The sequence below is a fragment of the Zonotrichia leucophrys genome, chromosome 2, assembly GCF_028769735.1.
Source record: "Zonotrichia leucophrys gambelii isolate GWCS_2022_RI chromosome 2, RI_Zleu_2.0, whole genome shotgun sequence".
Classification (NCBI taxonomy): Eukaryota; Metazoa; Chordata; class Aves; order Passeriformes; family Passerellidae; genus Zonotrichia; species Zonotrichia leucophrys.
This window is the reverse complement of record NC_088171.1, coordinates 141127448-141153595: the sequence shown is the minus strand read 5'-3', so window position 1 is coordinate 141153595 and position 26148 is coordinate 141127448. Positions and strand designations below refer to the sequence as shown.

At 45.5% G+C, this 26148-nt stretch overlaps 1 protein-coding gene across 6 annotated transcripts in view; it reads right to left on the bottom strand.

Annotated features, from left to right (window-relative positions):
• Positions 1-26148, bottom strand: part of ZHX2 (zinc fingers and homeoboxes 2) — a 74723-nt gene that overhangs the window by 33160 nt on the left and 15415 nt on the right. For 2 of the 6 annotated variants that reach the window (XM_064706616.1, XM_064706622.1), the window contains exon 2: positions 9609-9666. Coding sequence is in view for 1 of the 6 variants with exons in the window: in XM_064706617.1 (XP_064562687.1) it covers positions 9609-9697 (89 nt within the window). In the remaining 5 variants the exon portion in view is untranslated. Of the gene's footprint in view, positions 1-8731; positions 8824-9604; positions 10120-26148 lie in introns of those variants that run through there. The other 4 variants (XM_064706618.1, XM_064706619.1, XM_064706617.1 and 1 more) reach the window with 4 other exon arrangements.

The window sequence follows — 26148 nt, the reverse complement described above, 5'->3', positions numbered from 1 at the left end:
ACAGAGGACCCCTGTGCAGGAGCCAAAAACTCAGCAGGAAGAGCCCAGACTTTCATGCACGTAAGATTGTGGGGATGTAAAAGCCTAAGGATTCCTTTGTTTGATGTCCCACCTCCAGAGGCACCAGTTCAAGCTGTTATTCTGTTATTGCACCATGATTATTTTAAGAATCCAGACATCTGAGACTCTGCTGTGGGAAAGCCTGGGTTGAGCTGGTAAAGAAGCCTGGAGTGACTGTCTGAGTGTGGGGAGGCAAGGGGAGCATCCCTCTGCCACTGGAACCACCTGTGGTGAAAGGGCTTCGGTGCTATGGGTGCAGCTGCCAAAGCAAATCCTGCATGGTCAGACAGGAAAACTTCCTCAACAGGACAGCAAGGTCACATCAAATTGGGAATCTACTGAATGCTTTATGGAAGAGCTAAAAAACCCCCCAACCAGTTTCTCTTTGCATTCACATATATAATAGTTAATACACACTCACTAGGTAAAATTACATATATACTGTAAGTAACATAAACCACATTTTAATCCAATATTAATAACAAAGACAATAAATGCAAGGCCATTCCCTGTCCTGCTAGAGCTCCAGTCTCCTCCTGCAGTAGGTGCTCTTTGCAAGCATTTCATCCCCCTTGCCCTTCCCTACACAAACTCACAGCAGCATCTGAAATGCAGCTGCCCCAAGCACAGCAGGGTTTGATTCATCTGCTGCAAGCCTGGCTGGGTTTCAGAGCATGGCAAACACAGAGATATCTGGTTTGAGGCACACAGGGAAGAGGGGACTTGGAGAATGCAGACAGGAAATGTGCCAGATTGTTTATACCTGAGTCATAACTAATGCTGACAATGAAAACTGAGTCAACTCAGAGACCACCACTGTGCTCAGTGCCTATGGGATGCTCCAGCCTAATGCCACTAACAGGGAAATTGGCACAAATGACCCATACAAAAACATCAGTTGTTTCTGTGAAACTGTTGGTGATGTGATACCCCCACTGTATTTGCTGCCTTAGGAGACAGAAGCACATTCACACAGCAGATTCACAGGTCCAGGTGCTCCTGCTATCAAGACCTTGGGCTCCTGATTTCCAAGAGACATCTCCATGAGTGAGCAGCCACTGAGACAAAAAAACTACCAAAAACTACTGATGGTAGCAAAAAGAAGGAAACGTCTGGAACAGGGGGAGATGGAAAGCTTCAGGAAAAGTTCATTGCCATTTTTGTCACTTCCAACTTCTCTCCTTCAATTCACTGAACTCTATTCTATCCCTTGATGTTCTTGCTTATCAGGCAGACATGGAAGCAGCAGTGCACCTTTGAAATCCACTGGGAGCAGTGAAGAGGAAAGCTGGCAAAGCCTGGTTTCGCTTTAAGGGGAGGGGATGAGAGTTTAAGTGAGGGGAGAAGATCCCAGGCTTGGTTACACAGGGATTTGTGACAGACCACAGATTTGCAATGCCAGGTGTGTACATGGATCCCAAATCACATGAAAAAAAACCCAAAATAAAACCCCACAAGCCTTGGGCTTTATTTTGGTGGAGTCCTTTTTTACTGCTGTATCTATGCTATGAGCACTAATTGGGCAAGACATGCCCTTTGCTCCCACACAGGTCTTTCTGCCACCTTGGATCCGCCCTTATCCTCAGGGGAGGGAAAGTCAGACCTGCCTGAGTGCCTGTCACACCTCTCCAGACTACATGCACGTCCCAAATTACTGTAAATTGAAAATCTGTGTAGCACATTGCACCCATACAGGGAGGCTGAGTAGTTGATGCTGAGCTGAGGACCTGACAGGCAAACTCTCTCACAGCAGTCTGTGTTCACTGTACAGCATTTATTTCCCCTCATAAATCACATTTCAGCTTTTCCATACAATTCCTTTGCACATCTACCCAAATAGAAATTCAGGCTCCCACTTTCTACTTTTTCCCCCTCCTGATGATCAATTCTAATTTCCCTCCTGGGTAACAGCTTTCCAGACCTGCCACCCATCCCAGCACCCAGGAGCATTGAGCATCAAGGACTCCCCCAAATCTCTCAGCACCAGGCCTGCTCCACCACACAGACTCCTGGCAGAGCCATCCCTCCCCAACAACCCACTGCTCCCCTCTGCTCAGGGACAGGGACAGCAGAGCTGGCCTGACCCTCCTGGCTCCCCCATCTGCTGCCCTGTCAGTATTTACACTATCAGCCACCCATAACCATTTCTCTTAGCATGTAGCTCAAGCAGGACTGCTATTCTGGAGCACTTGTCTCTGTATCCTTTGCAAAATTGGGCCATTTGAAGAAAATTTCAGGTAGAAATGTTATTTCTGTACCTTCTTGCAACAAGTCCTATTTCAGGTACTTAACCCACTGCCTTTTAATACTCAAAAGCACCAGTGCTCAGACCTCTACCCTTGCCAGTCACCCTCAACCAAACCCTTCCCAGCTCCTCCCAAGGAACAGTTCCACAGGTTCCCTTTGGTCAGGGCATTTGGTTCAGAACTCTCAGTCCCCCTGTCCCTCTGAGGCAGCCTGATCACATCTGCTAACAGAGCAGTACTCACCTCCTCCACTCCCCTGGCAATGCCAGCTTCATCCATCTGCTTGTCAGCTTCCCCCACAACAGCCCCTGCCTGCCCCCACCCCATGCTGCCCCTCCAGCATGGCAGGAGCTCCCACCTTCCCACTGCAAAGCCTGTCCTGGCTGCTGCCTTGCAAGCCCAATGGAGACCCACATTTGCTATGAAAGCATGAAAATTTGGGTTTTGCAGTGTGTCAGGTGCTTGGTGGTAGAAAATGAAAAGGATTCCTTCCCAGAGACCTCTCAGGAAGCAGCAGCTGAGACAGGTGGCTGCAAGCATGTGCTGCTCTGTGGCTGTCACCATCCAGAGACCCTGCCTCCATCACAGCTCCTGCCATATCCTGGGATCACCTTTGGATTAGATGAGTTTGCTATCAGCTAGTAGGGATTTAAAAAGACATCAAAGAACTTAGCAAGAAGTATGGGACACAACTCAGAAGGTTTTTTTTTAAAGAACTGCCTAACATACCCATAGTACTTGCTGTATTACTGCAGCAATAATATTCTCACTCTTGTTTTGGTCATGACAACACACCTCCAGTGTAAACAGGAAGGAAAGCCTTAATTCTCTTCCTGGCTTGCTGGAACGCTTTAGACAAATCTTTAGCACCTTAGTTTACATGCCTGGGGACTGGTTTTGCATATCCTTCTGAGCTGTTAAATCCCAGATGCCCAGCTGTGAGCAATGAGTAGCAGAGATTAGCTGTGCTGCCTTGGAAGGCCCACCTGATACTGTGTGACCAGAGCAGTTTGAAGAGCAAGGACATCCTACAGCCTGGAACACTGTTATGGACCACTACAGAAATTGTATAGGTCATCTTTGGTCAGCGTGGCATTCCTCTTGGTTTCTTTTTCCCCATCTAGTTTATGGCTCAGAGTTGAATGGGGAGAGATAGACAAGTGTGAGGGCTATGCTTGTGATCTGCCTCAAACACCTGTCCTAAAGCAGGGTGAAACATCTCTGCAAATGGTGCAGTCTTCCAACTGATGCTGGAAGTGGTTAGACAGCTACTATAGAATAACTGCTTAATTTGTAGGCAGCTGGGGTGAAACACATCCTAACCCATCTCTCCAGGTTTGCTTTCACTCATTTATAAAATGGGGTAACAGCACCATCCCAGACTCTCAGAGTGAGAGGCTGAGCTCATAGATCCCCAGGCCTGGACCAGCCACCACAAATGGTACATGATGGATGTACACACAGCCTCAGAACCACCTGCACAAGTCACAACCCTCAACACCCTTCCCCTGCCCTCAGGAAATGAAGGTGTTACCTTCCAAATAAGGTTTCAGTACAATATTAAGGACTGTGATGTGAATAGAGATGAAGTGTGCAATACTGAAGTTAATCACAGGAAATAGGGGCTGGAAGGGAATCCCATGAGAGCGACACATTTATTTCATTATTATATCACAGACGACATTAAGCATCCACTGAGTCCCTCAAGGCAGAATTCTTGCATAAAAAGCATCCCCATTTACCAAGTATGATAGAACCTGCAACTGTTCTATAAATAAAGGTTATTTACAAAGAGCTGTTAAATATTTATTTTTCTCTGGAGACTGAGTTCTCTGTTCATTTGTCTCTGCTGCAGAATCATTTGGTATCAGGGAGCAGAGGAGCTCACCTAAAAAAAGACTAGGAATCTGTCCAGAGCCTGATCCGGACACAGCACCAGCCTCCTCCACAAGCTGGCAAGGAAAAGCATCCAACCTGACACAGAGGGAACACGAAGCAAACAAAACAGGAATGAGCTCATTGGGGAGGCAGAGGTAGAAGAAGGAACACCAGTGATACAGCAGTGATTAATAAATGCTATCACACTGCTTCGTCCTTACAGGGCTGCCTTGGCACTGCACATTGAAAGAAGTGACAACCTTCAATTGTGACTGCAGATTTGCATTACATTTGCTTTGTGTCTTAGGAACAAGAACACATCTCTCACAACCAATAAATTAGTGATTTTTACTTGGGTGTTTTTATTTTTTTAATTTTTTGAAGCTGACAGATCAGGGTGGGGGACACATGACACAGGCTCAACCAAAAAAAAACCCATGGCTCTGGAATACACTTCACTGCTAACCCTTTGTAGTAGTAATTGTAATAGTTCTTACTCCAGCTTGCCAAAAGCTGTTTTAATTAAATATTAAAAAGCTATTTGTTAAAATAACGTTTCCATAGCAACTAGAGAAAGCTAAAATACCCTGGTGCTTCTGACTCACAGCATATTAATCAACCAGCAGCTATTATATAATGAGCACCTCCCTGCAAGCACCAGCAGGAGCCACGGCAGCGAGTGCCTGAATGCAGAGCTGGACTGTGCTCTGTGTTTGCTGCCTGCTCCCAGCACAGACCTGGGGGGTTACCTGGGCTCAGCCCAGCAATCACATGCCCAGACATTTTGGGGAAGCCATGCTGGAGTACCCAGGGTCAGTATGTCCCTGTGGGGCACACAGGGGGTGGCACTGGGCAAGGGGAAGCTCTGGTGAGGGTCACACAGACAGTGGCTCCCCACAGGCCTGCAGCAGTGAGGGGCTGAGGGGGCTCCTCCCCAGCAAGCCCCAACCACCCACCTCCAGTGCTTGTCTTGCAAATGCAGTGCTCATACCACATCTATTTCTGTCATTTATTTAAATGCTTTTTACATTATTTGCATTATTTTTTGTAGCAAGCACCTTCCTACTATTAGGCCAACTGTGCAAAACTGAGTAAGTGATTAAATCTTGCAGGGACAAACAAGCTCTGCTGCTCAACCAGAAAAGCTTATTTCACAGATTCAAGAAACAAAACAAAACAAAGAACAGCAAACAACCACTCCCCCCTCACATGTGATGCCCCCAAAAGATGGAAAAAACCCTTCTGTACTCTATGCATGCAGCACAACAATGACAGCCTCAGCCATCCCAGCAGGTAAAGCTGCCTGACCTGGCCCTCCCTCCCTGCCAGCCTTTGGGAGGCTTTGCCCCAGGACACAGCTTGTGCTAGAGCAGTGCAGAGTCTCCCATTGCCTTATCCACAGGAGCATCGCCACATGCTCTGAAGGGATGGCAGCAACTGCAAAGGGAGTTGAGCAGTTGAGGACAGAGCAATATTACCTCAGGGGAAGAGCACTGGGATGGAGAAGTCCAGCTACACTGGTCAGATGGAGGTGGAAACCACGTTCCTCCTCCTCAGTGACTCAAGATTTTGCTTTTAAGCCCCCTTCCTCCTTTCTTTCCAATGGAAAAGAAATACCTAACCACGCAGTTAATAACCAAAGGGAATGTAATGAATATTACAGCATCTGTATGCCAGCTTTGGTTTCCTGCTGCTTTGTTTGGGTGTCACAGACTGTGGCTATGACAACCACAAGCAGTTATTGGACTGATGTCATTTGTGACATCATACTTAACGGAAAAGAAAAGGAAGAGTCAGTATCAAAAATAAGAAGAATGGAGCAAGATCCCAAAGGACCACCACATTGGGGCTGCTGGAGAGCCAGGGAGAAGCAATCCCAACCTTACCAAAGCCCAGGCAGCACTCAGCTCTGGGGAAAACCTGCCCTGGGCTGTGATATGAACTGCAGATTTGCAGTTACATGAATGAAATCCTCTCACCCCTTCTCATCTTGGAGCTGTAATGGAGGCTTTTGGCTAAGCCTCATCTCCCCTGACTAAATTTCTCCTGCTCTCCAACCAACTTCTCCTCCACATCTTTATCCTTCAGTTACAACAGTATTCCCTTCCTTTTAAAAAATAAAACAGTCTGTCCAAAATTTCCAGACAGTTGCCTGATCAAGCACTGGAGAATGAGCGCTGGTTTTGTGAGGAGGGCACGGCTTGGAGAGGTGGCTTTGCTGGTGACAAGTACAAGTGACAATTTCAGGGCTGCCACAGCTAGAGCCCCATCTCTTGCCCCATGTAAGAGCAAAGAGGTAACACCACTGTTGCATTTGGCAAAGCAGTTTCTGTACACAATTCTGGCACCTCTAACACACTGTTGTCATTTTATCTGCAGAAAATACTTCCAAATTCACTGCTCAAGCTCCAAGAAACAAAAATAACCCCAAATTCATCTAAATCTCATCTGATAAGAGAACAGTTTACTGCAACAAGTATGTATTTTTTCGAAGTTATACATCCAGAAGTCTCAACTTAAGTGAGTTAATTTCTCCAAGCTACTACTGCCCAAAGGACACACTCTCTGTCCTCCTGCTCCCCCACCAAACCTGCTGTGCCTTTGTAGTCCAACTCTGCAGCCTGCCCTGGGCATCCTGTGATCTGCAGCCACCTCACCAATCTGTCCTGACACAGGGCATCCTGGGGAGGGAGAGCAGCCACACAACCACCTGAGGATGCTTCCCCCAAGCACCCACAGCCTGGAGGAACCCTCCCCTGCATCCTCCCAGGGCTTGGCTCTCCACCAAGGGATGACTGCCATCTCTGCAGAGAACCAAACTCCATCAGCTGAATTCTGCCCGTAATAAAGTGGGTATTGCTTTTAAACAGCAGGACAGAGATGCTGCCTTACAAAGGGATGGCGAATTAAAACCTCATGGGTGAAGCAACCACCACTCACAGCCTGCTCATAACTGTCCCCAGGCCCACTGGAAGTGGCAGGAGCTTCCCAAACCTTCCCTAACAGCTCATAACACAGCTCTAGGTCAAGGCCTCTCTGCAAGGATGTCAGTCAGAGCCACCCCAAGTCCCTGTTGACACCCACAGTGCCACCCCTCACTGAGGACAGGCACCTCTGGGAGCAGCCACTGGCAAGATCCACCTCCAGCTGCTGGCAGCCAAACAGAGAAAGGAAAATGACAAGAAAGCCTCTTTTTCCTTCTCTCCATCAGTTCCCTCATAGAACAACTGAAAGATTTTGCAGGGCAATACTGCAAGAGGACAGAGAGAGCAGACATAGAGGAGCCAAGTTCTTCTAGCTCTGGGTTTCCTGAGCTTCTAAGCAGGAGGGAAGTTTCTCAGTCAGCACTGTCCCACTGCAGCCACCTCATGCTCCCCAGTTCTGTCACGCAGCCAGAGTGGGAGAAGACAGGCAAGTGGGAACTTCCAGTCTCCTTTCACTGCTGAGCTGTGACTGGATCTTGCTGCAGTAACTTCAGAGCCATCTGAGACCCTACACCAGCTGCCGGGAGAGCTTCCAAGGAGGCCACTCTTGGCTTTCTCTCTCATCCTCTTAACACAGTTATAATGTATCAGAGGCACCTGTGGATTACATGCCTGTATCAGCACTACTGTTTTACTTTGATTTAATGACACAGACAACATCTATGTGGGACCAGCAAGTCCTTCTCTGAGGAGCAGGTCCCCATGCTCAACCCCTGGAACCAACCACCACAGGGGTGCATTGGGATGTAGATTCATTAGGAACTGAGAAAATGATTCCCAGATTTCAACACTGCCTACCTAAAGTTTTGGTTCTGAGATGAGCAAAGAGCTTTTCTAAGATGTGGATATACTTTGAGAATATATATATACAATGCACACTTCTGATTTTTTTTTCACTTAAGTTGGTATCTATTCATCACTCTGAAGCCAACACAGCTGTAAAAGACAGAGGCCAGAGCCCACCCTGTGCAATGCTTTGTAAGTGACTCGCAAAAAATAAGCCCCACAGCTCAATTAGCAGGTTTTGTGTGGCAGTCTAAACACCAAGGAGTTAGAAGAAAACATTTGTGATTCAAAGGGAGAATATGAACCATGAACCTTCCTGAGGGAGATCAATACAAAACACTGTCATCATTTCACATCCCTTTTTTCTCCAGTTCCTGCACTCATTGCCAGTAACCTTCATAAAGGGCTGAAAGAAGGATTCAATTTTTTTTGCTTACCAGTTTCTGAATGCCTGATAGGTGTTTATTTGGGAATTTTCACCACACCTTTACCAAACATGGATGGACTCAGTTTTTCTCCTTTAACAAAACCAGCCCTTTCTTTTTCAAATTGATCTGAATTTGGGGTTTTATTCTGCTCTAGCCCAAATAGATTTTTGTTGTTGTAACAGAAAACAGGCTTAAGCCACTGAAATGAAAATAAAATCAAGAGTCTGCTGATGTCCAAGTAACCACAGATTGCCATCATCATAGAACAGGGTAAAAACAGGAGTTGAGCTAATTATAAAAGCCTCAAAAACCCCCTTATTCTACCCCTCTGCTAATAAAATTTACTTACAGAAAGCAATGAAGCCCAGAACAACAGCATCCAAATTTCAGCCCTGTTATCAAAGCTCAGAGCAGCTGTCCCAGGAGCCCACACTGTGCCAGGCACAGCCAAAGGCTCCAACCAGGATTTCCTGAGGTTCCTTTAGACCAGCCCTGGCTGGCCCACCTGGAGAGCTGCAGAGCAGCCACAGCTGCTGGGAAATCCCAGCCCACACCCTCCAGCAATGCACAGGGAAAGGCTGTAGGGCAGCTGCTCTTCAAATATACATTTTCAGGTTTTTTTTTTTTGTTTTTTTTAAATATATACAGAAGCTCCTGGCTAAGGTGTTTTGAAGCAAGTGTGCAGGTGTCTTGTGATATAGAATTTCCTTCAAAGCTACTTTATCACATCAGGGAAGACACAAATACGTTTCCTATTGTGATGACAAGGCTGCGGTGCTGTCCATACACACAAAAACAACATAACAGCCAATCTGGGCTCTTTTTCCATTGCAAATGATGCAAGCTCACTTCCCAAGGAATGCCTCAACTCTTCAGCAAGATTCTGTCTTTCCATAGCTGCTAAAGCTTGAAAAGAACAAACAAGCTTCAGATGGTGCTAATGGTTCATTCTGCTACCCATATTCTGAGTTAAATGCATTCATGTGGTTTATATCTGTAGTGAGATAATTATTCAGCCTATGTGGTAATACAATGCTGACTTTATTTTGTGGGCTGCAAAGAGGTGCCAAAGGCACTCAACTAGTTCCAACAGACTGGATTTGCTTGCTGTAAACATTTCTTGAAATGTCCTTAAAAGAAAAAAAAATTAGAAGATTCTCCTTCTGTTTGGGCAAGTTTGGATTTCTCATGTAAAGGAAAATGGAAAGAAAAAGCTACTCACTCACAGCACTTGATTTCTTACATCCTGGGACTCTCTCTGAAGATGAACAGTACTTCTGATACCTACAAAAGTGGAAAAAATCATGTAAGTCATGAAGAAAAATAAAAGAGCACAGCAGCCATCCCCTCACCTTTACAACTGGTGATTTAGTTTTTTCACCAGCACCAGGAATTCCAGCAATTCCCTTTTCCACTGACCACCACTGACAAGCAATTTGAAAGATTTGGTTCTCCAGCCCTTCTACAGTAACATAATGAACCTTGGGATCCTGTCAGGAGAAAAAAAAAATCCACATTTCTTAGGCCAAGCAGACAGTGCAGAGTGCTCACACTGACATCCTGAGATGCCACCACTGTGGTTTGCACTGGAAATACCCACAAAACATCTGCTGCAGCTGCCATGCTCCAGAACAAACTCCCTGGCTATTGGGAACTTCTACAAAATGCCATCAAAATTGTCCTTCTCCTCATTAAAGGGACTTACCTGCTGTCTCCCAAAGCTAAAGTAGGCTTTCCTCATTTTTACTTTATTTTTTTTACACCTAAGAAAACAGGAGAGGAAGGTTTTGCTTCAGCAGCTGCAAGAGCAGAACTGAACAGAAAAATATTCCCCTTTGGCAGTGCCTTGTATACACACCTAAGAAACACAGTGCCTGCAGGTCTGCAAGAATAGCTAAAGAGATAATAAACAGCCAAGGGACTGCTCTGAGTAAAAGAAATACAAACAGAAAACCACCTCACAAGCCCCCCAGGAAAAGAGGCAGCAGCTTATTGATTGCCTCAGTAGAACTGTGAGCACAAGCTGCACTTTCAGCTCAGCTGAAATATTTGGGTTTGAAACTCCAGCCTCCTGTTATCTGGCCTGAGGAAGCTTGGCTGACAAACCCAAAAGAAACCACTTGGAGTCTTTTGCTGCTTCCCAGCAGGTTAGGTTGGTATTTTTTGGATCTTTTGATTTCCTGAAAGAGCACACTGGCTACTGGAGGAGCTGGGGAGCCAGAAGCTATTACACAACCATCACCATATTTTAGGAGCTTAGGCTAGAAAAAGCTGCATGTTTATTCACAGATAAAAGGGAAACTGCTTCCCGCTCTGCTCCATCTAAGAGTAAGGCAAAACCTGCTAGTTTCACTGAATTGTAAAAGAGAAATAAAACACATGGGATAGCTGCAGATTTTGTGCTATTTATACCTCCAACACTTTGGGACCCAGCAGGCCACCTTCTGCTGCTCTTCCTCCCTCTTTTGGGTCAAATTCTACATTCTCACATGGTAGGCTTAGGATGAAGCTGTTTCTGTATTTAATGGGTTTAGTCCAGTCATATTTTACTAAAATTGCTATCTGAAATCCTGCTTTTTCAGTGCTGGGTCGAACACACAAAAGTGACCCTACAGCTTGCCAACAGAACTAAATCCAAACCTATGAATAAAACACTTCTAAATAACAAGGAAAACACCTACAGTCCAACACAGTCCTGTCTTTCCTTGATCTCAAACCTCTGCTTAGAATGTTAAATAAAATAAATATGTATGTGTATGGTGCTGTTGCTGGTTGGGACTGTATATTGACCCTCACAATTTTTGGTACTGCTCCTAAAGACCCAGCTGGTGAAGCTTCTCCAAGGATCTTCTTCACTTTTGGAAAAATAAAGCAGAAAGAAATCTTCAGGGTTATTCCATCTAATCCCTTGCTGTTGTAATCATCCTGCACATTCCTCATCAGAAAGTATACAAAAAAGTTTCTGCCCCTCGTGGCTATGAGAATATGGTTTGGGTTGAATATAACAGCCCAGAAACAAGTTGGTAATATATGTGTGTATATATATACACACATACATATTTCAGATCTTTCAAAGTATTTCACACTTCTGGGAGATCTGCTACTGCTTTTGAATGCTTGGAGTTAGGCAACAGTGAAATGAAGGAGTCACAAACATGTTTGATATAGAAACACCAACTTTTTCAACAGGTAGGTAATTACTATTGAAAACTCTTGCCTGAGTTTGCTTGTCTTGAGCATCCCTGCTGTGGGCAGCTCTTGAGCAGCCTCCCTTGGGGATGTGCTTACTCCGAGGCAGCACAAGGCAGGAGAAGCAGCTTTCCTTGCCATGAAAACACCACTTTCCTGGAATGCATCACAATGCTGGGATCAGGCAGATTCAGACCAGACCTCCCCTCTGCACAGGAGGCATTCACACAGCCATCACCATTTCACCTACATGAGCTGTGCCACACCAACACCCACAGAGCAATGGACAAGAGCTGGGGAGATCTGTATCTGCTGGCTCCCTGTGTTGTCATGGTGAGTACATGCACAGAACAGTAAATGGTGCTTTCTGAGTTACCACACACTCCTGGTTGACAGGAATTGCCTGTTTGTGTGTTTACGTGGCCCACAGCATGCAGTGAGTAACTCCAGCTATCCCAGCCAATCTTCATTCTCTGCACACTGAGCAGGAGACTCAGCCACCAGCTGCTTCATCATTCTAGATTCTTTCCAAAAAAACACCTCATGGCAAAACAAAAGAAAATAAACAAAACAGCTTTTACATACTTTATAAACAGCAGCACTCCACATGGTTTCTGCAACCCAAACACTACAGCACAAACCACCTGAAAATGGGATTATTTTGCTTTATTCACCATGGAGTTTTTTACAAAAAAAAGGAGATTGTCGAGATATCTTCAGAGAGCTAAAAGGCAAATCTTGAGCTGCTGTTAGACAGGGAAGAGAAATAATGGTACTTTTTAGATACTTGACAGAAAAGTTCCTTTGAGACACTCTCAACCTACAGAAATTATCAATTTTGCAAAAGCATATTTTACAGAGAGAAACTGAATTGGAAGCCCTGAAAGCACTTGCTTTCCAAAGCTTGAGATGAAGGGAAATAAACCCCACACTCCTCTCAGTTTCTCCTCCTGAAGATGCAGTTTAAATCCTGGGGTCAGCCCAAAGCATCCCCATGGAGCAGGTGCACCAACTCCCCACAGCTCCACCAGCTCTGGTGTTCTCCCCACAGCACTGCTGATCCATCAAATGGCCTGACTGTCTCAAAGCCCCAAACTGGTGGTACAAGCAATAGGTCAGGAAAAACCTCCTTCACTAAGCTAATGTGCCCAGGATGCTGCTTTCCTTTGCTGCTGGCTCAGCCAGGCAGGAATACAGCAAGGATGCATTCCCAGGATGCAGGGTGGGGCACTGGCAGCCACCCACCATGTCCCTGCTCCTCATCCCTGGTGTTTGTACCACACTAGGCATTTATTAACTTTTCAGTGTAGCTTACACCTCTATTTCCCTAAAAAACACCATGATCAAAATTACCACCTTAGCAATGTGAATTACTCCTAACAGCAGCCTAGCAATGCTGCTATGGAATTAAACATGCACAGCTGTGCTGGAAATGGGGGGTTTGCAGCCTCTCGACTGCAGACTGTTATTACAGCATGATTAGCAGATACAAATGTTCCTGAAAGTCATCTCTCTCACACACTGAAAATCACAGTTATCCCAGCAGATCCCAAGAGCCCCAACAGCTCCTGGCTGCTGGTTCAGTCCTTGTTAAGCATTCACCAAACCTGGCAGAGCACAGCACCATGGACTAACATGCTCATGAGCCTCCTTGCCTTCAAAACCTCTTCCTAAAGCTATTAAAATTAACCCATCCCTGCCCCCATCCCTACAACAGACAAAATACAACTGAAAGTCTACATCAAAACCCTAAATATGCAGTGAAAAAGCCACTAAAAAAGACCCAAAGTGCTCTGAGGTCTCTGAGTAAGCGCACACACAGTGCAGACAGTGATGCTTGGACAGACCACAGAGTATCTCCCACAGCAGCACTTCATCCCCAGAGGTCTTGTTCCTGTCCCCTTGGCACTCAGCTATCCTTCTCCAGCCTTTTGAACAAAGTTTAAGAAGAGGGGAGTATTTCCACCCCACACCAGCTGCTGCTGGCAGCCCCTGAGCTCCCCTGGAAAACCACCATTGCTGACCTGGAACACACAGAGCAGGAGGCTCCTCCCAAGAGTCATCTTCCCCACCTCATCAGTGTGATGACCACTCACACAAGGTCCTTATCCACACCGCACAATTTTCAGGGATCTGTGAGCAGAAGCTGTCCCAGCCAGTCAATCCAAGGCTGCACCATGCTGCAGCTCTCCAGCCTTAGCTTCCTCCAGGACAATTTCTATAAACTACAGGAATACACCAAACCCCTCTTTGCAATGCCTTCTGATATTACCAGCTGCTTTTGAAAATATTACAAAGCATAAAAATAAGGAAAGAGAAAACAACAGCAAAATAAAGAGTAAATAAGATCAAAACCCAAATTAGCTGTCTTAAAAAAAAAAAAAAAGGAAAAATTTCATCGTTTTAGGCACATTTCCACTGTGCAGCACTGTCCCAGAAACTATTCCTCCCCTCTGAGAGATTTAGTAGATTTCAGAAAACATGTTCTTCTCTGCCAGCTTGAAACTGATCTCACATTCCTCTAGGGAGAAGCAGATGGCCGAGCCAGGCAGCCTGGGCAGCCGTGGAGGCCACCTTTGCCTGGCTGCCACCCCAGGGACTGCTCAGGGTCAGGCTCTGCCCATCCCCACTTCTGCTGAAGCTGGTGAGAAGTGCTGTGGCTGCTGGCACCAGCTGCAGCTGGCCTTGGCTACAGGGTGAGACAGGGGCTTGCAAGGGTCCTGGCCTGGCTTCCCTGGCACTGAATGGACAGACAGACAGACAGACAGACAGTGATCCTGCCACTTCTCATCTCAGCACCCTGAAAAATTTGCACATGAACAACAACATTAACCCCACAGCCCAGCACGGGGAGGTGACCACCCACTTCCCCCCTGAGCTCCCACAGCCTTTCTGCCCCTCCCTGTCCAATGCTAAGTCTGGTTCAGGGAGAACCAGAGCCCTGAACCAGAATGAAAGAGAATGGGACAGCACTGCTCAAAGCAGATTATATTTGCTTTTCAACACATCCCCCAGTTGCACATGTCAGCACAGAGAAAGGTAGAAAGAAAGGCTTTCTTTCCTATCTCCTTAACTGTTCCTAACTTCCTTCAACAAATCAAAGTGTTTTCTTGAAGGGTGAGAAATCTCAGTCTCATACTATTTTAAATTGGCAGCAAGAGGTTTAGAGCAAGGAGAAGAATGTTTGATTGCATAAGAAAATTCAGCCAGAGAGAGAAAGTGATGTCCTGTAGGGTTCTGGCTATGAAAAAGTTCATTATTACTGTATTTGGCTTTCAGTGAGGTTAAACTATTTCACATTATTCCTCTTAACCCTTGCATTTCATTTCAGACTGTCACCCTCTGCTTAGTTACCTGCATGTCCACAGTAATGAAGGTGTTGGAAAACACTCTCAGATCCCTCCTCTGCCAGGGCCATGACTGAGAACTGTTTTCCAACACAGTGGTTGCTGCACTGTTATTGGGACTCTTTTTCTGCCCAACATATGTACAGCAATAACTTTTTATTTTTAAACAACCAAGCTGTGGGCTATTAGCCTGCTAATTAATTTTCAACACTATGGGATGTCCCCTTATACAGTCACAGAATAATTTATGTTGGAAAGAACCTTTATACCAAGTCAACCACTAATCCACTTCCCTAAGTACCACATCTGCATGTCTTTTAAATACCTCCAGGGATGGTGACTTCCCTGGACAGCCTGTTCCAGTGCCTGACCACCCCTTCTGTGAAAAACTGCTGACATCCAATCCAAATCTCCCCTGGTGCAACCTGAGGCTACTTCCTCTCATCCTGTCACTGTTCCCTGGGAGAAGAGACCAACCCCACCTGGCTGCAGCCTCCTTTCAAGGAGCTGTAGGGAGTGTAAGGTCCCCCTGAGCCTCCTTTTCTCCAGGCTAAACACCCCCAGCTCCCTCAGCTGCTCCTCATCTGACGTGTGCTCCAGACCCTTCCCCAGCTCCATTGCCCTTCTCTGGACAATCTCCAGCACCTCACTGTCTGTCAAACTGAGGGGCACAGAACTGGACACAGCACTCAAGGTGTGGCCTCACCAGTGCTGAGTACAGGGGACAATCCCTGCCCTGCTCCTGCTGGCCACACTGTTTCTGATCCAGGCCAGGATGCCATTGGCCTTTTTGGCCACCTGGGCACACACTGGCTCATGTTCAGCCACTGTCTATCAGCACCTCCAGGTCCTTTTCCTCTGGGCGACCTTCCAGCTACTCTTCCCCATGCCTGCAATGTTGCAGTCCCTGTGTTCAGATCCACCCAGGTGCCACACATGGAGATATTTCCATTTGATGGAGATACATGGTGTAAGTTGTACACTGGGGACAGAGCCAAAAATCACACATTCCTTCCACTACCCACCAAATATCCAAGCTCATAACAACAGCAGTGTTCAGAGCAGGAAAAACCTGCTCTGAAGCTCTCTCTGAAAGAGAGAACTGAAGCAAATACAACAGAAAAACATGCTACCCCACATCAGTCCCCATGGTCTAAATGCATGTGTCAACTTGGGAAGGACAGGGGTCATCATTTGAGGCTGCCTGGAAGAGCAGGCAGGTGGGGAAAGTGTTGTGAGCAGCAACCCATCAGCACAACTTCACATATGGATAATGCTAGACTGCAGCCAGAAACTTCACCAGCTATTGTCACTGCTCAGATCCACTGTCAGAGTGACACAATTCAAGGCCTCCCAGTATGACTGTCAGGTCTGGCCTGGTCTCTCCAGTTTCAGCCTGATTTCCTCACCACATGACAGAGCCCAGCAGCAATCACTCTTTTCCCTTGCTCTTTATTATTCATTCCCTCTTTTGTTTCCCTGAACCCTCCAGCTGAAAAGAAAAAAAAGGGAAAGAACCAAGACTGATCAAGACCAGACAGTGACTAGATTTTGTTGCCATAAAAATAAATACAAGAGGAAGGGGTTTCCCTTTTCCAGCTGTTTACACCATTCCTACTTTTGGCTGTAAAGCACCGATGTATTTGCAAATTCCTGCCAAACATAGCAGCCATTGGTGCAAAAGTGGTGCAAGAAATTAAATGAGCACAGGATATAAACATAAAGCAATAGATCACTTTGCTCCTCTCAAATAATTGTGTTTGTGCTTCATTTGCTCATGAAGACCAGCACTGTTAGGGGCTATTGAGTCCCTTGTTTTCAGTAAGAGCATCCATGTCCCTCTACCTGTAAAGTTCAGCGAGAGGTACCTGGGTCAGCTACAAGTAATCACAGAGCCACAAACAGACCACAGGAAAGGTTGCCCAGGGTCCCTTATACTCCTTCTAGGAATACAGGTTCCTGATAGGTCCTGAGCTTCAGCTGCTCTTCTCACTGCAAACTCCTGGAGGTCCTGTTTGATGGGAGCACCTCCCAGGGCGTGTTCTTGCCCACTGCACTTCTCCCAGCTGCTCAGCCTCAGCCCTGTCTCTTCAGTATTCCCATGCTCCAGTAAACGGAGCCACAAGGGGAAAGTCTGCATACACTGACACATTAAAAAAGAGTGATTGATCCCAAGGACTGGGAAGGATTGTGGAAATCCCCACAAAGCAGCTGCTTTTGTGGCCTTTTCTCCCTATCCTGGGGATAGGCAACACAGCCTGGGCAATGTGTCTGTTTATTCTGTTAAGAATCAGTAACTCTGGGCCCATCCTTCCCCTCCAGCTAGACTTTAACTTTGAAGGCCAAGAATACAAAGGGATGGAATGAAAGTCTCCTACAGCCTGTCAGTCTTGATGCCCCACAAATTTATCCTATCAATTTATCACCTTCACCGCTCTGATGACTGTATTGAACATTAATTTGTTATGTGTCTGGGTACACAGCCCTGAACAGCCTGGGATGTTTCTGGAAACCAAAGCAACAGAGGTTCACTGAATGTGTGATTCCTCCAGATCTGTGCTGCATTGGAATAAAATGAAGGTTTGGATCTGCCTTAGTTTGAGAAGTGGGCCCATGGGAAACTCATGAGGTTTAACCAGACCAAGTGGAAGATGCTGCACATGGGTCAGGGCAACTCCTGGTACCAATCCAGGCTGGGGAGGACCAGACCCAGAGCAGCCGTGCTGCGACCTGGGGGTGCTGTGGATGAGAGCTGGGCATGACCCAGCAATGCAGCCCAGAAAGACAAACACCCTGGGTTGCATCAAAACCTCATGGGCAGCAGTTTGAGGGGAGGGATTCTGCCTCTCTGCTCTGCTCTGGTGAGACCCCACCTGCAGGGCTGTGTCCAGCTCTGGGGCCCTCAACACAGGAAGGACATTACCCTGTTGGAGTGAGTTCAGAGGATGTCACAAAGATGATTAGAAGGATGGAGCACCTCCCTTATGAGGAAGGGATGAGTGAATTGGGATTGTTCAGTGTGGAGAAGAGAAGGCTTCAGGGTGACCTAATTGCAGCCTTCCAGTACCTGAAGAGAACTTACAGGAAAGATGGGTCAAGAATATTTACAAGGGCATGCAATGCCATGACAAGGGATAATGGGTTCAAATTGAAGGAGAATAGGTTTAGGTTAGATATTACGAAGAAATTCTTTACTGTGAGGATGGTGAGACACTGCCACAGGTTGCTCAGAAAAGCTGTGGTTGCCTTGTCTGGGAAGCATTCAAGGTCAGACTGCACTGGGCTCCCAGCACCCTGCTCTACTGGGAGCTGACCCTGCCCATGGCAGGGGAGCTGGAATGAGACGATCTTTAATGTCCTTTCCAACCCAAACCCTTCTGTGATTCTACTGAAATGCATCTGGAACACCAGATATTTCTTACAGCTTTCTACCCCACTCAGGATCGAGGATATAGTCACATTTTTGAGAGAGAACCCTGCTACTACTTGGATACAACTTTCCCACTCATTCCAGCAGAAGCAGGTATGAACCAAGGAGGTAAAGTGCAATTCACATCTTGCTGTGAAGACTGTTCAGGAAAAATGCACTTTCATCTTTTAAAAATCAGACAAAAATCAGATTTAATACAAAATGTATCTTATCCTTCCACATAACCAGCAACACGACATTAAATTTCTTCTGTCTCATGATATATTTAATGAAGGGGAGAAAACCAGACAAGTGCACTCCCCTTTCTCCAGTACTCCTTGTTATTCTTCCAGAACAATTCTTCAAAGGTACTGAGATCACTGTATGTTACCTCCTTTTTGAAGGATCAGATACATTCCATCAAAAAGCATGCAGGAAAAGTTCTAGGGCATGAAACCAATTTTTGCACACTTTTATCTGGGTCAGCTTTTCTATTGATTCTGCAAATACTGTATCATTTTTTTAAAGTTAAGGTTTTTTTAGTTTAAAAAGAAGAAAAAGAGAACGTCAGAACTCAAGTCAAACATCCATCTCAGCCAAGGACTGGTTTTGTTGGGTGACTCCAAATCAAAAAGGTAGATTTTTTTATAATAAAATACATCTAACAGTGAAAGGGATCTGGATAGACTTCTAAATTCAGTAAATGCCCTCTTCCCATACTGGGTCTATTTTCATTAATACCATTAATACCATCTTTGCTGTTAGGTGTACAAAACTTAGCAACAGCTGACAACATCTAAGAAAGCTAACATGAAACAAACACATCAAAACCACTCAGACACATGTTTTAGCATTAATTCCTCCCTTCCTTTCTCTGCTCCTCTGCCAAGTTTTCCTCCATGGTTATGAACTATTTGGCACAGCCTCCAGCTTTTCTTTGTGTTGTTTCATCAACCAATGTGTGTCTTGAGGTGCTCTGAAATAGAAATAATAAGTAAGAACTGGCCTCAGGTGATATTCTGTATTAGGAGGAGATGACTTATTGCAGATATCCTGAAGATCTGAATAAACTTCATCTGTACACACACATGGTAGATGGAGGAAGGACCCTTCCCAGAGAACTCCTACCAATAGGTGACAGTTCCTAGTATGGACAACTCAGAAAATTTGCTTACAATTTCAGATGACAGCAGAGTATAATAAATAAAGTAGTGGGAAATTTCAATTAGGATCATGAAAATAAAGAGCTAATGAACTGTCTCTCAAGTGCTTTTCCAGAATGGAATGCTTTTACTTCTGAGAGATACTTCTGGCATATTTTCATGGTGGTGTGATGCTGGGAACTCCACCACACTGTCCAAGAGCCTGATTATCAGATGTGCTTCTGCTGGAATTTGGGTGCCTGCTTTGACAAAGCCTTGTTTCACAGGGATCTCGGCACATGGGAAGAGAGCCTGTGCACTTCCAAGTCAGAGCTCAAGACGGGTCTAACTAAGATAATCATTTATTCCCTGGCTCTGGGACACTTGGCTGGCATGCTCAAGATCCAGAGGATTGTCTGCCATCAACCATTTATACTCACTTTTCCCAGTCTGGAGAGTTCAGATGGAAAGATGAGTAATCATTTCCATCACACCCACTGTGTGACCCATACAAAACCCCCAGCCTAACTGATTTCTGACACACAAATTATGAAACTCCAACACTTTCTAGCCATGATTTTACCCCATTAAGCCTTGTCCTCATTAGGAACCTTGCCAGTCCTGCACGAGGCTGCTGGATGCTGCCTCCAGCATTGCACACCAATAACCAAAGAGCAGCAGACCAGTGAGCTGCCCTCTCTGCAGCAGGGCTGGACGTGCCTTTGCCCAAGGATGCCCTGCTTCCAGAACCCCACCCTGCTGTACTCCTTCCATGGCCCAAGTGCAGTTATTAATATACTTCTAATTGCAGGAATTATTGCTCTGTTACACTATGTCTTCTCTCTTCCCCCATGCATTAACTGGTTGCTTGGAGCTTTGCAATCCTTCAAAGAAAATGCTTTGAAAAATAAGACTGAGGAGGCTCACGTTAAATTGGGAAATGAGCACGCCTTGCTGGCTACCCTGAGAAACTAGGACAGGCTTCTCTCCACCAAATCTCCAGGTATCTCTGAGGCAGCAACAGTCGGCACAATTCTTAAAATACGCACAGGCTGATTAAAGGCTGGCTTGCAGCACTCACCAGACCTGCAGCATTAGTGCAGACTTTTAAAATCAAATAGACAGGACAATTTATGAAAGAAACCACCTCCAAATGCAGGACTGTTTCCTGGACCTCCTTACTTGCTCTCCCACCTCACAACACACCTAAAGCTCCCCTTGGGAAAGCCTGAGGTACCGAAGTGGGCATGAGCAGAGGTACACACACCTCAGATGTCAGTCCACATTCAAACCAGCAGCTGCTTCAGTGTTAAAGTTGGGTTGTAATCCACACTTTTCCAGGGCTCCTGACAACCAGCCTCCATCCTGCTCCATCCCTTGCTGGAAGATGCAGTGCAGATGTCTGAGGGGAAAGCAGAGGGCTGAGCTGGGACAGTGGGCCAATGGATCTCCAAAATGTCAGAGGAGACAGCTGCAGAGCAGATTTTAAAACAAATATCCGTTCCCAACAGGCCCCTTTCCCTGGGGGAAGGTTTTCCCTTGTGTGTCACACCCCAGGCCCTCTCATTCATGTGAGGGCCTCACACTGCAAAGGCTTCATGAGCGGAGAGGGGCCGAGCGCTGCCGGGCCCTGCCCTGTGCTCCCCTCAGGGATGGAGAAATCCAGACTGAGCAACAGCAACATCCCCCTCTCCCACAACAGGGGAACAAGGGCTGCTGCCCTTCCACTGCTGCCCTTCCACTGCCTGCCCCACCTTCCTCTCACGTATCAGAGCACCCCCAGGCCAAAATGAATTTAATATGGTGCTGTCATCCTGCCTCTATGGATGAAGCAAAGCAATACTAATAGTTTGGATTTACTTATGTCAGTTTGAATTCAGGCAAGGTTGCAAGTCTGAGCCCAGCACACCCCAGCAGTGCCAAGTGCAGACCCCAGCAGTGGCAGAAGGTGCCCTGGCAGGTGTCACCCTGGCCATCACTGCTGGCTGCCCTTTCTGTGCCAGGCTCAGGCTGTGGCACTGCAATGCCATGGGAGGGGATGGGCTCCAGCTTCCCTCGGCACCATCACCCTGCACTGACACTCACCCCACAACCTCAACCCTGCAATCCAGCCAGCTCAGCTTACTAACACCTCCTCATTTAAATATTTAGGGCACTTCCCCACAAATGCAGGTGCTTTTGTTCCTCTGCTCTTTCACGTGGACTTCACTAAACAGCTTTTGGCCACCTGTGTCACAGGGGACAGTTCAGCATCTTGAACAGAGCTATCAGGCACACAGGTTAATGGATGAATGGTAATGCACAAATATGTTGAACCTAAATGGACTCTCTCAAATGAGATTCAGAAATAACTACAGAAAATATGGTCAGAGGTCACCAGAGAAACCTACTGCAAATTCAAATTTATACAGAATCATAGAATAGTTTGGGTTGAAAAGGACCTTTAATTATGTATTAATTACAATTAAAATAGATTTTACTCCAGTCCTCTGCATATACACCTCTCAGTGAGGGATTGGCTCTAAAGGATCTCCTATAGAGCAAATTAAGTAAACACCTTTAAACAAAGCTCAGCAACCCTCCAAATCCAGGCAAGGTAGTTACAGCTCTCTTTAGCCTGTATTTCATGGATCTTGACAGCAGTCTGTGGAACTAGTCATAACTTTCCCATTTGTCCTTTGCAACATTATGACAACTTCTGAATAACTGTGAAGCAGCACAGCTTCCTCAACTGGAACATCCTCCACTGTCCCAAGGCAAACTGCACTGTTTGGATTTAATTTCTATTTATATGGCTGTGTTTTCCAGATGAAATGTGTGGTCTAAGCAAAAAACACATCCAGAGTCTTCACTGCCTTCATCGAAACTCAGCCACGTGCTCTCACATGTCCCACTGAAACAACCAGGGCCCCACCTGGTACCCCAAAATCCCTTAGAGCACTCTGCCCTTCAGGAAGCTCTGTAGTGCTCTGTTGAAAGATGAAGAGTGCTCAAAAATTTTATACTTCATGGAGGCTGTATTTAAAAAGATTTTCTACTGTCCTCATTGGAGTTACACATTTTGGATGTGTGACAAAGCAGACATAGTGTGCAAAGAAATATAAATTCTGACTGAACAAAACTACCCTAAAGCTAGAACTTCAGCATTGGATACAGACTGAATTGGACCCCTTGAATCAAATTGCTCAGATCTTCTCTGCTGCTAAAATAAAGGGAGAATTTTGTCCTGAAAGATTCCTGGTGCTCCTCAGTTTGCAGCACAGTTTAACTAGAGACCTGTCAAGTTTCTAGTCCCCACCTCAAATAACCTTGTCAAGTCACACTGTCAGCAAGAAGCAGCCAGGGCAGGGTTTTATTGTCAGGAAATGTAAACAAGTAACAGGCAGTGCTGTTCATATATCTCAGGTTGGTGCATATAATTTTAATTAAAGCATTTATGTAAGTACAGATGCAAATCAGGTTCAGCATAGCATCTGACAAATTACTATCAAAGACCCGAGGCTACTGGCAAATTATCAGCATGAGCTCTCATGATGTGAAGGTATGAAATCCAATCTTGGTCCAGACACTGTATATTTTATTTGCCTTAAATTGGCAGTAAAACACCATACTGATGCATATGAAAGAAGTTAAATAGTCTTCAATTTGAAAAAAGAGCACTGAGGAGGTAAACCAACATCCTTATAATTTGTCCTTTAGACAGCCTGTGTCTAGCAAGAAAAAACCCTTCCTGCAACACCTACCAAAGAAACTCAAAGCATCTCTGAAATGTTAATTAATCCATACTCTCCCCAAGGGATATCTATTTTAAAGATGGTTATATGGAGCCTGCATTCATCTCTCATTTGCCGAAGTCTCCCAGGGGAAAAGCCACAGAGATCAAATCTGGACCTTGGCTGTGCTCCTCCACATTCTCATCACAAGCCTTCCCCTTCACAAAAATCACAAGAACTCACTCACACCAGAGAGGTGTGAACCTCTCTGGCCTAGATATCACTGCCTCAAAGTAGTGTTAACTTCAAAACCTTGTTTAACTTGCAAAGATGATTACAAGACAAGAAAAATAAAGGAAAACAAATCACAAGAGAAAAAACACCCACTCCCAACATTTGAAAATTGAAGGAATCTTTAGATCACACTGAAAGAATCTTATCTTTGGAAAATCAAAAGGTATGACCAAGGTAATCTTCACAGCAGTATCAGCAGCAACTTCTGCTACTTCTTCCCTCCAGGTTCAATTCCATCTTTAGGGCCTTGCAAGGGAAGAGCAATTCTGCTTCATTCAGAACCACCCAGCAATACAATGCTTGGAAAGAGGCAATAGCTCCTAAGGTTTCAAAGCAGACTTAACTTGATTAACATCAATGATGTTTAAGTACATGCTTAACATTTTGCCTGCAATAGCCTCACACATTTCCCAGGATATGAAATTCCCACTGGCACTGACAGAAATGAAATCACATTTCCAATTTATTTGGAACAGATGCATCAAGTTCCTTGGAAACAATTGTTATTACTGGTGATGAAGAAGGAGAAGGAAACACAGTAAGGTTTGGAGTTACACAGGTACATTCACAGCGTGACAAAATGTGACATATCCATGTCATATCATTACTATGACAACAGTGTTTGGAAGACGTGTAACCAGCATTTTGTAAGCATATGGTCACATACTGGCCCCTTCCTGTGCTCAAAATGAAAAGCAAAACAGAAGGACAGGAGCTAAAGGCATGAAGCCACAGACTGGCCAGTTTGCATTCCTTTGTCCTGATATCAGTTATAATGACTGCACAGTCATTCAAATACTTTGCTTATAGATGTGTTTATTTGTCTTTAGCATCTTGCTTCCAAAAAACTCAAAAAACCTCCAAGAAACATATAGAAATAGCAAGTGTTGGTTTTGAACATTGGGACACCAGTGTGAATTCCTACAGTAACTGTGATTTCATGGCTGCAGGGAGTGTGTGGAAGAGGGGAACAAGAAATGCTGATGTAATTAAGGAAATGATACTGAGGTTGCACCTCCTCTTATCTGTTGGAAAAGGCTAAATATGAGAGCTTTATGCTCCTGGAAATGGGACATCCCTGCTTTCCATGGCTATTAAGAGAACTGGTGCACACATATATATACACATATGTGTGTGTGTGTATGTATATGTATATGAAACTTGCTGGAGAGCAGTTAACACTGCAAGTTCTGCTTCTCCACAGCACATCTCCATCTTTAATGGAGTACCTGCTTCAGCAAAATAATTTTCTGGGTCTCCTTTTCAAGAAGAAAAAGTGGCAAGTTTCACTGAAGAGGGAGGGTCAAGACTTTTACAAAGGATGAGACACCCCCCACACTTATTTTGGGAGAAAATCCAGCCAAAACCACAGCCTTACCACATACTGGTTCCAAGTCAGAGCCCAAATACCTAAAACAGGCCAAGTTTGCCATCTTGACGATTTCTTGTTGATAATCACATCTCAGTAGACTTTTTCCTTATCTGATGACTTAATCAGGCAATTTCAACAGATTGAATGATCGCACTAGTTCTGCCAAAAGCAGTAAGTGACTTGCAACATACAAGCAAACAGATAAATAAGAGACTTGCAGGTCTGATGTGGCCCCAGCTGGAACATCCTTAGGGAATTGTTTGGAAATCAGTGGTCCCATACTGTACTGAGAAGCTGAGCCACTCAGGCAGCAACTCATTACCCAGGGACATGGGTGCACCAGAGGAAAAGGAGAGGGCAGGAGGGTATAACTCCAGCCAGGCTGTGGAAGAGATTTTAATTCCCTGCCTGACCTTGTATAAACCATTTTTACTCTCCAGAGCTTCTTCACTTAATTCTTGTAACAAAACTTTTCTGTATCACAAATACTGGTATGGTAAATACCCAAGAGGATACAAGGTGCTTGTATTTTAAAAATATGAGATCAAATAAGCACCAATAAACCACTCACTCATCTGCTTCTCCAGTGAGGCTTGGAATAACCCCGAAGGCCTGAATAACCCTGTTCTTCTTGAGCAAAGAAATGCGTAACTAAAATGCTGGGGAGGAAGAGCAGTGTTTCATCAAAGGACCTGTACTAACAGTAACAGTCTAGCAACATAATCTCTTGAAGGGAGCCAAGGATTAAAAGTTGGTGTGGAAAGACTCAGTAGGTAGTAAAAATACAACAGCACCCATCTTTCAAAACTCAAGGGGTCTTGAAAGAGGGTGCCAGGAAGCGGGAAGGGAGTTGCTCTGCCCAAGAGGTGAAGCTGTGCCTTGTTTCCTCTGTCTGCATATTTTTCCACCTTTTATTTTTGGATCTCGCAACACTATCCAGCACTAGATGGCACATAGCTGCTGCTCCAGAGCACAGCAGCAACACTGGAACCACCCTGCAAAGAAGGAAGGTAAGAGAGAACATGGAACATTCAAATGCATCTCTCACCTCTGTTTTACTTAGGAGGATTTGAAAACACACCTTTAGGAACTTACAGGAACTGATTTCCCAGAAGTGCCCCAGCAGCAGAGGAGCCCCTGTGTGACCCAGAGGCTGCGCAATGGGCAGGGCAGTGGTGCAGAGCCCGGCTGTGCAGGAGGGCAGCTTCCCCAGCACAGGCACGCCTGCCTCGCTCAGGAACCACACCTCTGCAGGCTTGGCCAGGACAGCTCTGCTGGCAGGAGTCTGTAGTGTAGGCAC